Source organism: Xiphias gladius, chromosome 14 (genome assembly GCF_016859285.1).
Source record: "Xiphias gladius isolate SHS-SW01 ecotype Sanya breed wild chromosome 14, ASM1685928v1, whole genome shotgun sequence".
Taxonomy (NCBI): Eukaryota; Metazoa; Chordata; class Actinopteri; order Istiophoriformes; family Xiphiidae; genus Xiphias; species Xiphias gladius.
Window position 1 is genome coordinate 10,243,278 of NC_053413.1, and position 14,120 is coordinate 10,257,397.

Below are 14,120 nucleotides of genomic sequence, written 5' to 3' on the forward strand. Positions count from 1 at the left end.
TCACAAGCAGCGGCGCCATCTGTTGGTTTGGAAGGACGCCTCGTATTTTGTTGAGAAGTAACAAAAGTAACTTGGAAATATTTCAGAAAACCATACTGCAAACGTAAAAACACTGCACTTGTACAGTTTGCAGTGTCTGACCCAACCGTCACCCAGTCATACTTACAATAAGAACATCACACACCAAAATATACTTAAACATTATTTTTAATTCAAAAAAGGCAAACAGCATTTGTATCATATATGTATATAAAAATCATAATGTAAAACATAGCTTAGTCTGTGTGTACTCTTTTACAAATCTTTTCAAAATAAAACAAAATGTTCTTCTTTACATGGATTTTAACATCTCACTATCTCTTTCATACATGATACAACTTCAGTGCGTGTTTTAAAATTCAAGTCTCTGGTCCCTGCCTTGGCACCCTTTACACAACAGGTGCTCATTGAATATCTAGTGATGAGACATCCCCTGTCTCCAGTTTTGGCTTAGGGGATGTCCTCCCTGACAGTGATCGCACTGTTCTCTTTCATAGCTGTCTGCCGCCTGTTCTGCTTTTCTTGGTGGCTGTGCAGGAAACTGCTGGATGCACTGAAGAACTGCTCAGTGAATTGCATTGTTGTGGACACTGCTGTTCAGACAAGATCAGATTATTGTATTTTCAGTGGGGGTAGTGCTCCCATGAAGAGACAAAGATTTGAAGTCAGTGTCTTGCAAGATGCCTGTTTTGGCTTCTTCTAAATTTGGTGGAAGCCAAAGGGCACTTGGAAAAGCACAGGGCTCTGTAAATGCAAAAACATCATCAACATGTAAAGTTGCTGCCTCTGAAACAGTTGAATTTCCTAAACGATTAGTAACAGAAAATAAAATTTAAATTTAAATTAGGATTGGATTGTCAAACATTCTAGACTTTCTCTCAGCACAAGAATTAAAAACAAAATCGTTTTAAGGCAAACATTCAAGATTGGGGCCACAGATTGAGAACTGTCAAACTGGTACATAATTTTTCGAGATGTCTGGAAAGGTAGACGGACGAAAACAACTTCCTTCCCTTGTTGGTGGAGACAGCAAGCGGCAGACCGTGGCAGCCTTATTTTGACTTTGGCCTCTTTCTGTTGCTGCTTAAAGACCCTGCAGCTTCCACAGGCTAGAGGGAAAAGACAGAACAACTGTTCAGACAGATCAACCCATTCTATTCTATATCTACTCATAGTGATTTTTTTTTTCCACATTCAAAAACAAAGACCAAATTTTCCCTGCTTTATGATTGCTTGACTGGAATAGAAATCATGATTGATCCAAACATTTCAAAGGTCATTTTAAATAGTTTTCCTTTTAATTTAATCATCAAAGCTTTTCATCTAATAGATCAAGTTCTGAATCAATTTAATAGGCTTTAAAAATGCAGTCTATTAAAAATTACTTCTGTAGATGATTTGTATCTTATGTTCACCTGCTCCCTCCTTCTGGTGACTCTAAAGAAGTCCTTCATTTGGGTTTGCCTCATACATCCCGTTGCTTTTTCCTTTTCCCGCTCCTCCCGCCTACTTTCCCGCATCTGACGGAACCTCTCCATTCGCCGACGGATCCTCTCCACCCTAGAAACATGAATACAGCTCATACTAGTCTTTGAAAGAGACACAAAAGCATGATGAATTGGAAGCTGGGCTTGAGCCAAATACAGTCATGATGAGTACGTACTTTACATTTTTGACGTGACAGAGAAACCCAACCAGGGCTTCTTCATCTGGCTCAGTCCAGGTGAGTTCAGGTACCACGGTCTGTGGTGCATCCAAGAATAACTTCCGTGCTTCTTTGTACTTCCAAAAATGTGGCACAGGATGGACCTGAAGGAATGCAAATAGTAGTATCTTTTTATATCTTACATTTTCTGGTAAAGCAATGTACAAAAAGAACAACAAAGACCACTGATAGTCCATCTAGTACCTGCCTGTTGATATGCAAAACCACATTCTCAATAGTACGGTGCTTGTGGATCAGTGACAGAGCTCTCTTAGGACCCAAACCAGTTATCTTGTCACAGTAGTCGCAGCCCAACAAAATACACAGGTCAACAAACTGGTGGAAGAAAATTGCAAAAAAAGGAAAGCTAGAGTACTTATTTCTGTAGAGAGCTTTTACGAATTATGATATTGTATGCTTTCAAAGACATCTTAATGAATGTTTCAGTCTTACCTCCTCATGACTAATTTGGAGTTTCTCTAACAGTTTGGGTAAAGAATATTCAATCACTTCACTGAGAAGAAGAAGAAGAACATAGATTAGCATTAGATTTGTCTGGAAACAACCCACTCCATCTTTCAATTTAAGTAATAGATCATAGATAGAGGGACAGACCATCCTTTGAGCAACACATGAACTGCACAGTTCTTACCTGTCCCTCTTGGCGTTCAGCTGGCGAATAAGAATACTGGCTCCAAACGGCAGTGTGTCCATGTCCTCTGATGCCACTGCGTCCACACTCCCCTCTCTCACCAGTTGGGCGCACATTGCCTCAGCATCCCCTGGAGCCTGGAGCACAAGACACAGATAGAGAGAGGGGGATAAAAATGAAAATGCAGGCAGTGCAAGACAGAGACAGAAAGAGAAATTTGAATTAATATTCATATATATATTCTATGTTTTTCAGATCATACTTGGATGAATGGAACGCCAAGAAGCTTCAGGAGATGGACACAATCCTTGGTCTGGGATGATGCTGTATTTAGCACAAAAGAGCCAAGATTCACTTAAAAGGACTGACATTTAAATAATATTCCCAGTCCACACTGCATATCTCAGGAAGTTTAGGAGTTCTAAGACTACTGAGAGCTCAGAACCTCCCCTTTGTGTTTCCATTTAGATGTACCTCTGCCCGTGCAGTTGGGGGACCTCCAGCCAGCTGCCTCAGCTCGCTTCTCAAGCTGCAGGAAAAACAGGCGCTTGGATCAGCATGGGTCAGAGTCATCTGTATCACTTTACAGGTATCTGCTGCATCTATCATACAGCGCTAGTTAATCAAATGCACTCTCACATCCTTCCTTTAGATATTTCCCTCAGTCAACACATGTAAGGGGACCAGTTCTACTGCCATTGTGAGAACATGAGCAAGGAATCCAGATTAGTCTCTCTCAGACCTGTGACTTTCTTACACACACCAGGGGGGACGTGTCGAATCAGGTTGGGTCAAAAGATACAGACTCAAGGTGTCACTTACAACAGCTGTCTTTTCCCCAGGAGGCTTTCCATCAAACACAAAGACTGGTTTTATGTCATGTTCCAGGAAGGTGAGCGTGCGGAAGAAGAGACCCGTCAGGGGGCTGGGGAGAAGAAATACAGGCCTTTTCACACGAAATGAGAAAACGTACACCACGTGACCAAAAATCAGAAATCCCTTTATTTCACGAAAAACTGAAATATTGTTTTTAATTGTTGATGACACTTTGTCAGAAAGGGCTTTATTCAACTGAATGGTTGTAGTTTGTGGTATAGTTGTGGTGGACTGCATTATTTTATGGGCTGTTTATAATATTTTTACTCATATGAAAATTAAGTGTATAAAATATTAGAAACATCAATGTCGTCCAATACAACAGTACCACAGAGAGCAGCCTAAGGAGAATGGGTCATCCAGGAGCTCACCTTAGTGTAGGTGTGGCTGCACGGAACTGGTTCACAACAATAGAAGTATCCAGTGCGATTACTTTTCCTGTGGAGTACAATGCAGCACCAGCATCATATGCATCAAATAACACAATTTTCATATAGTAGTAAAAGGCTTGTGTATCACATCCACCCTTACTCAGAGGGTCCATTTTAACTGATTACATTCATTCAAGAACAGTACTGAAATAGATCTACAGTATGAAGTGCTTTTTACTCCTTTCAAACATGTTTACTCCTCTGTATTTCAGGGGAAAATATTAATGTGTAAGTATCAGTCCATTACATAACTATACAAACAGCACAGTACCTCATTTACCTGGCAGCGGATAGTCAGTTCAAATCACTTTACTTCAAAAGAACTTGTAGTGTTAATATGCTGCCAATAATGCAGATTTGTATTCCCATAGCTACATTTAATCGTTATTTTGAGCTTTATCTCAAGCCTCAGTGACTGGTACTGCCTTAGGGATTTGCGTCCTTTCATATGACTCCTTTAAAATGTACAAGACTAGTGGTAAACAGAGTAAGTCAGACCAGCTGACAGTGTAATTAAATGCTTTGATAGGTTAATGTAGTTAACACTGCGAGGTGAACAATTCGTCAGTGACTATTTTTTTTATATTAGTTTTAATATTTTAGCTGTGGTGGAAGTATTTAGATCCATTATTTAAGTAAAAGTAGTAATACCCCAGTGTAAAAATACTTCATTACAAGTAAAAGTCCTGCAGTCAACATTTTAACTAAATTGTCGGGGAAAACCTGTGTCAGAACTAAAGTATTCATTATGCAAAGTGGCTCTTTTCACAGTGTGTATATATTTTATAGATATGATTGGATTATGATTACTAATGCATTGACATGTCAGCAGCATTCAACTGTTGTTGCTGATGAAGGCGGTCCCAATCATCTGTAGCTGGCCATGTTTTGTATGTAAAATCCCTCAAAGGGGCAATGTTTCCCTCTCAAATGTAGCTGGTTAACAAGAGAAGTGAAGTTAGCTCCAATTATTGTAGTAGCAAAATTGTAGTGCTAATATTCATATACTTTGATTTAAGTGAAAATGTTAATGGCGTGGTGGCACGTCTAAAGACGTTTTGTTGTGTAGGTGGGCACAATTATTTACAACATCAACGTTAGCTAGGCTACAAAGTGACTCTATGCTAGCGTTAGCAGTTAGTAGCGACGGCTGTTTGGCATGGCAAAGAAATAATAATGTTAATAATGTTAATAAAACAAAAACAAAACAAAAAAATGTGTTGCATGTTACCTGTATAGTCACCGATGTCTTTGTGAGAAATGGCATCGGGAGCATCCGAGCGGATCAGTTCTGCCAGTTTCGTGATCCCCATCGTACCGCCGGCACCACTGTTTTATGAATGCTTTCCGGTAGGAGACGATGACAAAGAGTCAGCGTTAGGTTTTACCCTCATCAATTTCTGTTTGAATATCTTTGGTTGTAGAAATGGCCTCCTGCAAGAGCTTTGATTAAACGATACCGCTCCACAACAAAGTCCATTTAAAAAGCACTGCAACAGCTTCCTGGTGTTGGACACGAGCTAACAGAGCATTAGGGGTCAGTATTGTACAGAGAGAGGCGTCTGCATGAAATGAACATTCATCATTTATTACAGCAAAAGTATTTACAAATACAATGAATGTATCCATATTCTACAAAGAAACTAAGATATATAACTTAAAACAAGCTTTATGTGATAATTACAGTGCAAAACGAAAAAAAAAACCCCATCACATTGCAAGGTTTTGCCGATGCCTCTGCATGTGTGATAAATAAATCTCCTTGAAATTACATGTTCTTATTCAAAAATAATGACATCAATATTTCATATACATATTCCTCTATTACACATGATCATACACACAGTAGCACTAAGATTTATATCACACTCTATGACGGATAAAAACACATAGTCCATGCTTTTTTTTTAGTCTTGTAGGTAACAGTGGAAATCATGAGTGGTCAAATTATCTGGAAAAACAAGCTGTAACTGTATAAACAGCATGGCAGGACATTATTCATTCACAAATAACACCCCCAGTACCATCCCTTTAGTAGTTTTGTTGCCACTGCATCAGGCTCATATCACAATCACTGACATGTGACTGCCAGAGAGGTACAAAAAATATTAAGGATCAACTACAATATTTCAACAACAGGCTATTTAAGTACTGTACACAGATGTTTTGGGTAATGAGGAACTCAAAGAACATTCAGGGTCAAGGTTATGGCATCTCTAGATTAGGTCATCTTACTGACACTTTAAGAATGGTAATATTTGACCAAACTGATGAATTTAGACTTCGAACAGAAAAGACAGGTCAGGTCTGAGGTTTGGTCCTGTAACTATAGTCCCAGCTCTGGGCTTGGTTCCCAAAACATTTGTAAAGTAAATTGTTGTTTCCCCTCTAATCATTCTTCTCCTGAGGCTAAAAAGTTTCAATCACAAACTTTGTTTACTCTCACTAAGATGAATGACAGTAAACATCACTGCATCATCTGTTGTTGCTGTGCAAAGGATTTATGAAGCTCAAAGGTGCAGTCAGCAACATTTTCCTAGCTCTTTGCACAAAATATCCGTAATATATCAATAAGGATTTGCAGTTTTTTGCTGATTCATGCCAGGCACTCCTTTGCTGCTGTAAAGTAGTCTCTATATAATCTGTGGGAAATTTAACTTCTCCTACACCCAAGTAAGTATTTGAAAGGAGCATCTGAAAGATGGAGGAATTTTCAGACTCAAACCTCAACTGATTTAGGGTTGACATTATATTCGTTGGACAGCAACTGATGCTGTAGCTAGTTTTAGCCTAATAAGGTAGCTAGTATTTGTTGTGGCTACAACATAGCAAAGAACTGCTTACTACATCAAAGCAGATGCAAACATTTTGGAAACTGTCAGTTGTATTGTCATTGTGTTTTATCCAGCTTGTTGTTTGCCAGTTTATACAGGAGTAAGATACATAGATGAAACTGAAATGTGAAGTCTGCTACCTTTAGCTTTACTCTTAATTTGAGTGCTGTGGGGACACCTCACCAAAATCACTCTGTTACCAGGCCTGAAGTTAGAGTCTGCCAGTGTGGAAAACTGTAACACTGAGTAGATATACTAAATATTATGTACGCTGGCTCAGGTCTTACCTTGACAGTGTTAAGCTTGAAATATGTAAGTCAAATCTCAATATAGAATTTGCTATAAAAACATAACTGGTTTCGGTTTAAGACATGGTCATGGCTGTTATAGTTTCCTGTCATGACACATATTTTAATTGGTTGCACCTTTAACAAGGAATTGCTTTGGCTTCCACTGTTCTGGGAGGCTCGGTTTCGTCCCACCTCAGCGACGGAACCATATCCACGTGTTAATAAGCCAGAACGCCACAGTAGCAGAATACAGGATCACCTCTCGCTTGGAACGCTCTTTGTTTTCTTCCTCCAGCAGCTGCAGACGCCGGTTCAGCTTCACAATCTAAATGACCACATGAACACAAAGATTTTTTCTCCAATGTAAATGTGATGACACTGTGCCCATGCTGGACCCGGGTAAGATTTGCTGAAGTATATAAATAGGATTGCCACTATCTGGTTTATAATTTAAGTTTTAAGTATGCAAGACAATGTCACAAGCAGAACGATAGTGACAATATCCAAATCAACAACAGACAAAAAACCTGGTCCTGCTTTCAGATTTATTTAAAAAAAAAAAAAAAAAAAAGGGGGGTTATCCATTCTCCAAATAATTTCATTTCAAACCACACAAGTACAGTGGCAAAAATTTAACAATCCTGTTAGTTTCAAAGAAAATCTTTGTGTACTTTCTTACTGGCCCATGATGTGATTAGTCCTTGTATTTGTACTTGTCATGTATTTGTTTGTTTAAAGCTTAATATCTAAAAAATGCCAGCTGTAACTGATCAATGGCCGTGTTCTGCCAGCATCCTTTGAACGAAGCCTCATATGGGATTCGTCAGCTTGCTGTGTCAGCATGCCTTCACTGTTGCCTAACAGTTGTACATTTTTGACCTAACACCACACGAGAAAACACTCACAAAAGAAACAATACCCACACCAGAGCAGGGGAGAAGCATATTATATGCATCTGTCACTTATCGGTGACGAAGGCAGGTGTATGTGTGTGTGAGACACTTTACCTGTCGTCGTAGTGAGGATGCATCCACCAAGCCAGACTCATCAGGGTTTATATCCAGGGCCAAGTCCAGGTGCGTCCTTTGGAGATGAACATATCTCAGTTTAGAGTAATGATAACAGCAACGTACTTGAAAAAATTATTCTAGCTTGAGGGTTGCCTGTATAGCTACAAAAACAAGAAGCTGCCAACCCAAATGAGGTTGTTGAACAAGAGCACATTGCTAATGACACTGACATGTTTACCTTTAATGACAACTTCAGGTAGGTCAACTACAACACAATGTTTTTGGCTCACACAGAACACTGGGGGAATTATATACTTTAAGTTGAGGCTGTGAAACAGCATTAATGATTTTATAATGTTCCTTACTTTAGTGAGAAATGCCAACACATCTCAAATCAGATAAACAATCATCATCCCGGCACAAATTACATGTGCATCACTTTACCACCTTGTGCAATTCATCAAAAGATATGTCTCCTGTTCTAACTTCCTACAGCTGCTTTCTCCACTGCTTCAGACACTTCCTAACTTCCTCTTCCATTACAGTTCTTCACCTTCGGAGCTCTCCTTAAAGTGTTGATGTTGTGAGGAGTTTATGTGTTCTTTTAATTTTAAGATAATTTTGTAACTTCATGAATTTTCCTTAGAATTTAATCCCTAGGACTGGCTGTTTTTTTCTGAGAAACTTTCTGAATACGGGGTCAAAGTAGAGATACCTGCGGTGGCTGTCATCCAGGACTTCAAGGACCTGCTGGTACGCTCGGCGTGTTGTTGACTGGATATAAGATAGGAACCCCGCAGCTGTGAACAGGTTGATGCTCGCATCCTCAGGGGAACAGAGGGGGGGACACAAGCGGACTGGGGGGGCAGAAGGGGAAGGGGTTACACTGGTAGAGAGGTGAGTGGGGAGAAAACAGTAAAAAAGGGAGATGTTTTTTTAAACCAACCGAGAGTGAACGTAGAATAAGAGACAAGAAATTCAGAATGGAAAGGCAGCAGCAGTGAAGCAGTGTTGTAACAGGTATCTCAAACGTGGATGTGTGCTTACCTTATATCACCTCTGCTGATCTGACTGCTGTGGCGGCCAGATATGTTCTCACTCGCACTGCGTTCTCTTCGAGAGCGAGCATGAAACTGGGCCTATTATTGATACAAAGATTTGAAAAAATGTCACACTCACATTAACCGGTTACAGGTTAAATCCTAAGGTGAATCACTCCCTTTCATAGCAGGATAGGTTATCTTAATAACACATGATTATTAGATTAATAACAGCTACATTGAGTCTGGCACAACTCATTAGCACAAGTCAACGCTGATTTTGGCTATTTGTAACTGATGTGTCATGATTGTTTTCGACTGAAAAAAGGTCAGCTCATCTGGACCTTTCTATATTAGAAGGTTTATTGGTGGTGCTTTGGTTTTGAAAATCGTTATTGTTTTCTCTTCCACTTTACTTTAGGAACCACAAAACCAAATAACAAGCACAAGGAATCTCATTTAGTAGGCTACTCCACAACCAACAACAATGTTAAAACCTTCTGCAGATAAGTAATGGATGTGATCATTCGTTTGCTTGACCAATCGGGGAGACGCTTTGGGAACCCACACATTTGGTTTCATGAACTTATTATGTTCTGCTAACAACAGAAGTAGGCCAGTAGCTTGTCATCCTCCTGTGTATCCTATCATCACATCCAGTTTGTTGTATGCACCTCCAGAACAGTAAACAAAATCTGCTCAAGTGTGCGATTTTTAGGAGAAAAACAAAATTCAACTTCAGACCACAGATGCTGAGAAACTTCGCATATAGAAACCAATGAGGCACTTTACAAACATATGACCGAAAAACGCACTAATCCGCAAATACTCAGTGGAGCAGTTTCAATATCGAATGGAAGGATGTGTGTAACTCTATCTCCTCTTGCAACTACAACCCAAGGCTTTTGAAGCAGGTATTTGTGCTATTAGATGATATTTTCATCGACAAATGTACAAATGTAACTAATGAGTGATACTGCAGAATAATACTGTATTAAAGAAAAAGTGCGAAACGGCACCATGTCTTGTGACATTGTGTTTAATCCCAGGCTTTTACCCTTCTATTATTTTGTAATACACAAAATTGTGTAATAGTGCACCACAATTGGGATCAGTGTCAAATTCAGTGAATTAAGGAAATTCAATTCATAGTAATGAAAAATAAAAAGAACTTTGAATAGAAACCTTGATTTGACCCTTACCACCTGGCTGGGCTTGCTCTGTGAAGAGGCAGCTTGGTCAGTCTCAAGGGAGTCCAGTGGCTGTTCTGTAAGGGTGAGGACTTGCGGCGGGGCCTTCATGTTCAGGAGGTCCATGGGAGGGACGGACTGAATCAGGTCCAAGTCTCTTGGACGAGCAAATCGAGGGTCCCCATCATCACCTGTGGATGAAGTGAGAAGGAGAAGGACAGGAGGTCACAAGGATCATGAAAATTGTATACAGAATGTTGGCTACACAGTTTCAGCTTTGCAGTTGTATGCTTGCATGGTGTACTTTTGTTCTGGGCTTTGTAGCACCAGATTAAGACTGGATCATTCATTTATTTTATCTGGCACAATATACGGTGATGTATACATGGCCCAATATCTCAGACAGGATTACAAACTGCCTGTTATAGGTAGCACTACCATACAACCTTTTACTGAAGCCCTGTCTGCTTTCCTCACCTGCAACAACAATCCTCTCAGGAACCTGCATTAGAGTCGTGTGAGCGAGCAGGGGCTGCTGAAGTGGAAGGGACCCCGTTTGGTTCTCAGAGGCCACCTTGAGCGTCTCAGGGATTCGCATCCGCTGGCTGATGCCTTCCGTGTACTCCAACTCATAATGGATGCGGTTCATCTCAGCCACCTCTGCAGTCGGGGGGGTGAAGGTTGGCCCACTCATCCAGCCTACAGACATATCAAATGAAAAGAAAAGGAATAACAGTTAAAATATTCAACTGATAAGATATAAGACTAGAGATGGTACTGTTACTGTGGCAGGGGTGTCAGACGTTAAAAAAAAAAAAAAATGAAAAAAATTACATCACAGCTCATATCTGTAAGAACTGGATGTTTGCCATCTCTCTCATGTGGATGGCAGTGGCCTGCCTGCAATGCCTCCCTATTTTTGTGATTAAAGTTTGAAGTAATGTTATTGTGCTTAGTTTAAAATCACAAATATGGTGAATTTAGTCCTTGCCAATTAGCTCAGTGGCAAGTGGCACAGCCCATCACATGATCGCTGGCCCGTGTAAAAGGCGACTCATTTTCCGACGACAAGGTGGAGGGTAGGGGGTGTAGCAGCCAAAGCTAATAAATAATATATCAGAAAAAACATTTCCCATTGTGTTGCGTGAAATTACATAACGTGGACATGAGGTGTAGCTGTTCTTGTCACATGGCTTCAATGTCACTGAAGGAAATCCACATAAGACGCCATGTCTAGCATGTACGTTAGCTAATATCTAGCTAATGTTACTAGTATGCAATGTCTGACAAGCATTAGCTGATGTTATCTTTATCACAACACGTTAGCTACGCTGTCTGCAGTAACAGGCTGGCTACACAGAGCTATCTACGGCTATACTTGGCTTTAACCTCTACGGGTACTTACCGGTATGGTTTTAGCACCGGGGTTTAAAAACTCATGTGTCAAAATGCTGTTCCTTCTCTGACATTAACAGCATCAACGGGGACGGAAGACGCGCGATACCGCGACACCGAAACACACACACCGGCTCCAGCTAGTGTGTCTAGCTGCCAATGGCAAACCCCGCGTGTTCGCCGGGGCGGAGCTTGCAAGCTCCACTGTCAGTCCTAGCGAGGCACAACAGCAGGGACCACCCGGTTTCAAAAACGAGTGCATACAACTGCTACACTCAAATTAGCCGTTACACATACGATGTTTATGTGACTGGGCTAATTAATACGAAACCATACAAAGTTATAACTTAGTTTGGGTTTTTTTTTTTTTTCAATTAACACAGAAGTCAATTGGTCTGTTCCAGCTGCAATTCAGTTTACTCATCGGTATCAGACAAATGGCAAATTTACTTACCAGCAGAGAAGAAAGATTGATTATTTACCTGACTCTGCCACACATACAACATATTTTATACATCGTAAGCTTTTACCTTGGAAAATTATTGTCGAAAGATCATATTTTCCATCAGGACAAATCCGTGATATCCAAATGGGGATTGTCTAGTTTCACAAAAAAAATGTTTGTCTCTAAAATGAAATGTCCCTTCTTACATAAATACAATAACACCCACTAGGAATATTTATATTTAGTATTTGTCTGTAGTCTATATTTATATATTGTATGTCAACTTGTAAACTTCAATAAGAGATAGGTTCTGTAAAACCAGCAAAGAAACCAATCAGGGGGGTGCTTCATTACCACCAATTAGTATGAATGTATTTATCAAAGATCTCAATGAAGTTCTGCATTCATCAGATATAACTGGGCATCATCTTTATTGCTGGAGTATATTCTATTGTATGTGTGTCATGATGCAAGAGAACTGTTTTCTCTGAGAGTATTTGGACTTACATTCACAAGATAGTCTCACTTTATGCTTTGAAATGGCTTTATGTTTGATTTTTTATTTTTTTTTTAATTCCTTCTGATTCCCTGCCGTAGACCCCATGAAAGAGCACTTTACTTTCCATCGTGAGATATGATTCAAGAGGTGTTTTACAACCAGGGGTTTGTTTATGTGCATATTGGACATAGTGAAATTCTTTAATCATTTTTAAGACGACAAAAGAATCCTTTGTCATCGACTTTGCCTCTCTATTCCTTTCTCCTCCTGGCAGCAGCACATTAGATATGAGCTTTGGATTTGTCTGTGTCAGTGCAGATAACCCTGTTTCTCCTCTCAGATCATTTTCATGTATTCATCTTCTCTTTCCTCTGTAAAGCTCCCAGATTTGAGCCACACCTCACTATAGAGAGATTGTATTCACCTCTGTCATTGCCTTTCACGACTCCTCTTTTGTCCTCTCCCTCTGCTCTCCATCCCCTCGCCTTCCTTACTCTTTCTCCTCTAGCTGTGCATTTATAAATCATTCAGATGATGTAGTCATGAAGTGTAGCTGTGTTTTCAAGTGACATTGCTGTGTCCAAATCTGTGTATGCCTGTGTGTTTATCACATTTTTTTATGAGCAAAATCCTTCTTAGCAACTTATCATGTACCAACAGGCCCACCTATAACGTGTATCCATTGCAATCTTTGGTTTACTCTGTGGTTTCATTGCAGTAAACAGAGTAGTCACAAAATGTAGAACCAAAGGAAAATACCCTGGAAAAGCATATATATGTGCTAAGAATAAGATTTACAACAATAGGATTTCTTTAGAGAAGCACACACATTTCCTGTCACCTTTAATGACCTTTGCAGAAATATTTGGTTGCTCAAACAAATTGCCCGAACACGCTTTAGATGGTTTTACTACAACTGACAAAAAGTGACAGGGGAAGTGGACATTTGAATTTTACATCACACAGACTATTACTCTTCTTTTACATTGTGGTTAAATTTTGGTACATCTACTTACAGTAACTGTAACGTCCAGGCCTTTTTTGCTGGTTGTGCCTTCCTGACCACCAGTGTTTGGGACTATGTTTAGGCAAACAGCAAGATTTACATTGTCTACAGGTATGGTGCTTGTGTAGCCATATACATAGATGTGTATATACATATGTGTAATGTAAAACTAAGATTTAGAGGCATGAATTCAATGCAATGGACTGTTACTTTGCTTTTGTGAATGTATTCAGTAAAAAATGTACACATCAAAAATCATACGGGTGCATCAAGAAATTACTCAGCTCGATTATGTATTCACTATACAGCTAGCTAGCAACGTAGCACACATGGACTCACAGCACTTCACTCACTTCACACAGTCCCTGTGATATTTTGTTTGTGCTGAAAGCATTTGGTTATAACTGCTTTGCAAAGTTGGCTCTCTGCAGGCTCATATGGGCTGAAGACTGTGATAACACACGCTCAAAATATTCTACATAAGAGCCCAAAACAACCAATAACTGTCTGCTGAAATACAACTTCAGGTTTGCCAGCTACTCTGCTTTAACTTGATTAAACAAAAGTAGTTTCAGTGTCCATTGAAATGAAAGGGCCTTAAGCCAGGCTTAAATACATTTTTTAATATATATTTTGGGCAAAAATATGGATTTTAGCATCTACATGAAGAAGAAGCCTACTTCTTCAAGTACCTGAACACAGATTTAA

At 39.7% G+C, this 14,120-nt stretch overlaps 2 protein-coding genes across 4 annotated transcripts; both read right to left on the reverse strand.

Moving 5' to 3' along the window:
* Window positions 1-234: 234 nt before the first annotated feature.
* zgc:110269 (probable flap endonuclease 1 homolog) lies at window positions 235-5,206 on the reverse strand. Of its 3 annotated transcripts, none has more exons than XM_040142846.1 (11): window positions 4,935-5,206; window positions 3,644-3,710; window positions 3,219-3,321; window positions 2,871-2,925; window positions 2,659-2,720; window positions 2,397-2,533; window positions 2,198-2,258; window positions 1,949-2,080; window positions 1,703-1,848; window positions 1,455-1,599; window positions 235-1,148 (listed from the first exon to the last, which is right to left on the reverse strand). In XM_040142846.1, the coding sequence occupies exons 1-11, from the start codon at window positions 5,014-5,016 to the stop codon at window positions 1,092-1,094; spliced, it is 1,047 nt and encodes a 348-aa protein (XP_039998780.1). In that variant the 5' UTR covers window positions 5,017-5,206; the 3' UTR covers window positions 235-1,091. The 3 variants fall into 3 exon arrangements, with proteins under 3 accessions (XP_039998780.1, XP_039998779.1, XP_039998781.1); XM_040142845.1 differs by having other exon boundaries at window positions 1,425-1,599; XM_040142847.1 differs by lacking the exon at window positions 235-1,148 and having other exon boundaries at window positions 1,487-1,599; window positions 1,953-2,080.
* A 64-nt stretch (window positions 5,207-5,270) lies between these two features.
* On the reverse strand, window positions 5,271-11,620 carry LOC120799450 (mitochondrial fission factor homolog A-like). The gene is made up of 7 exons (XM_040144673.1): window positions 11,473-11,620; window positions 10,545-10,766; window positions 10,080-10,258; window positions 8,885-8,976; window positions 8,553-8,723; window positions 7,835-7,910; window positions 5,271-7,152 (listed from the first exon to the last, which is right to left on the reverse strand). Exons 2-7 carry the CDS (start codon window positions 10,759-10,761, stop codon window positions 7,021-7,023), a joined length of 867 nt encoding a protein of 288 aa, XP_040000607.1. The 5' UTR covers window positions 10,762-10,766; window positions 11,473-11,620; the 3' UTR covers window positions 5,271-7,020.
* Between the last annotated feature and the right edge of the window lie 2,500 nt (window positions 11,621-14,120).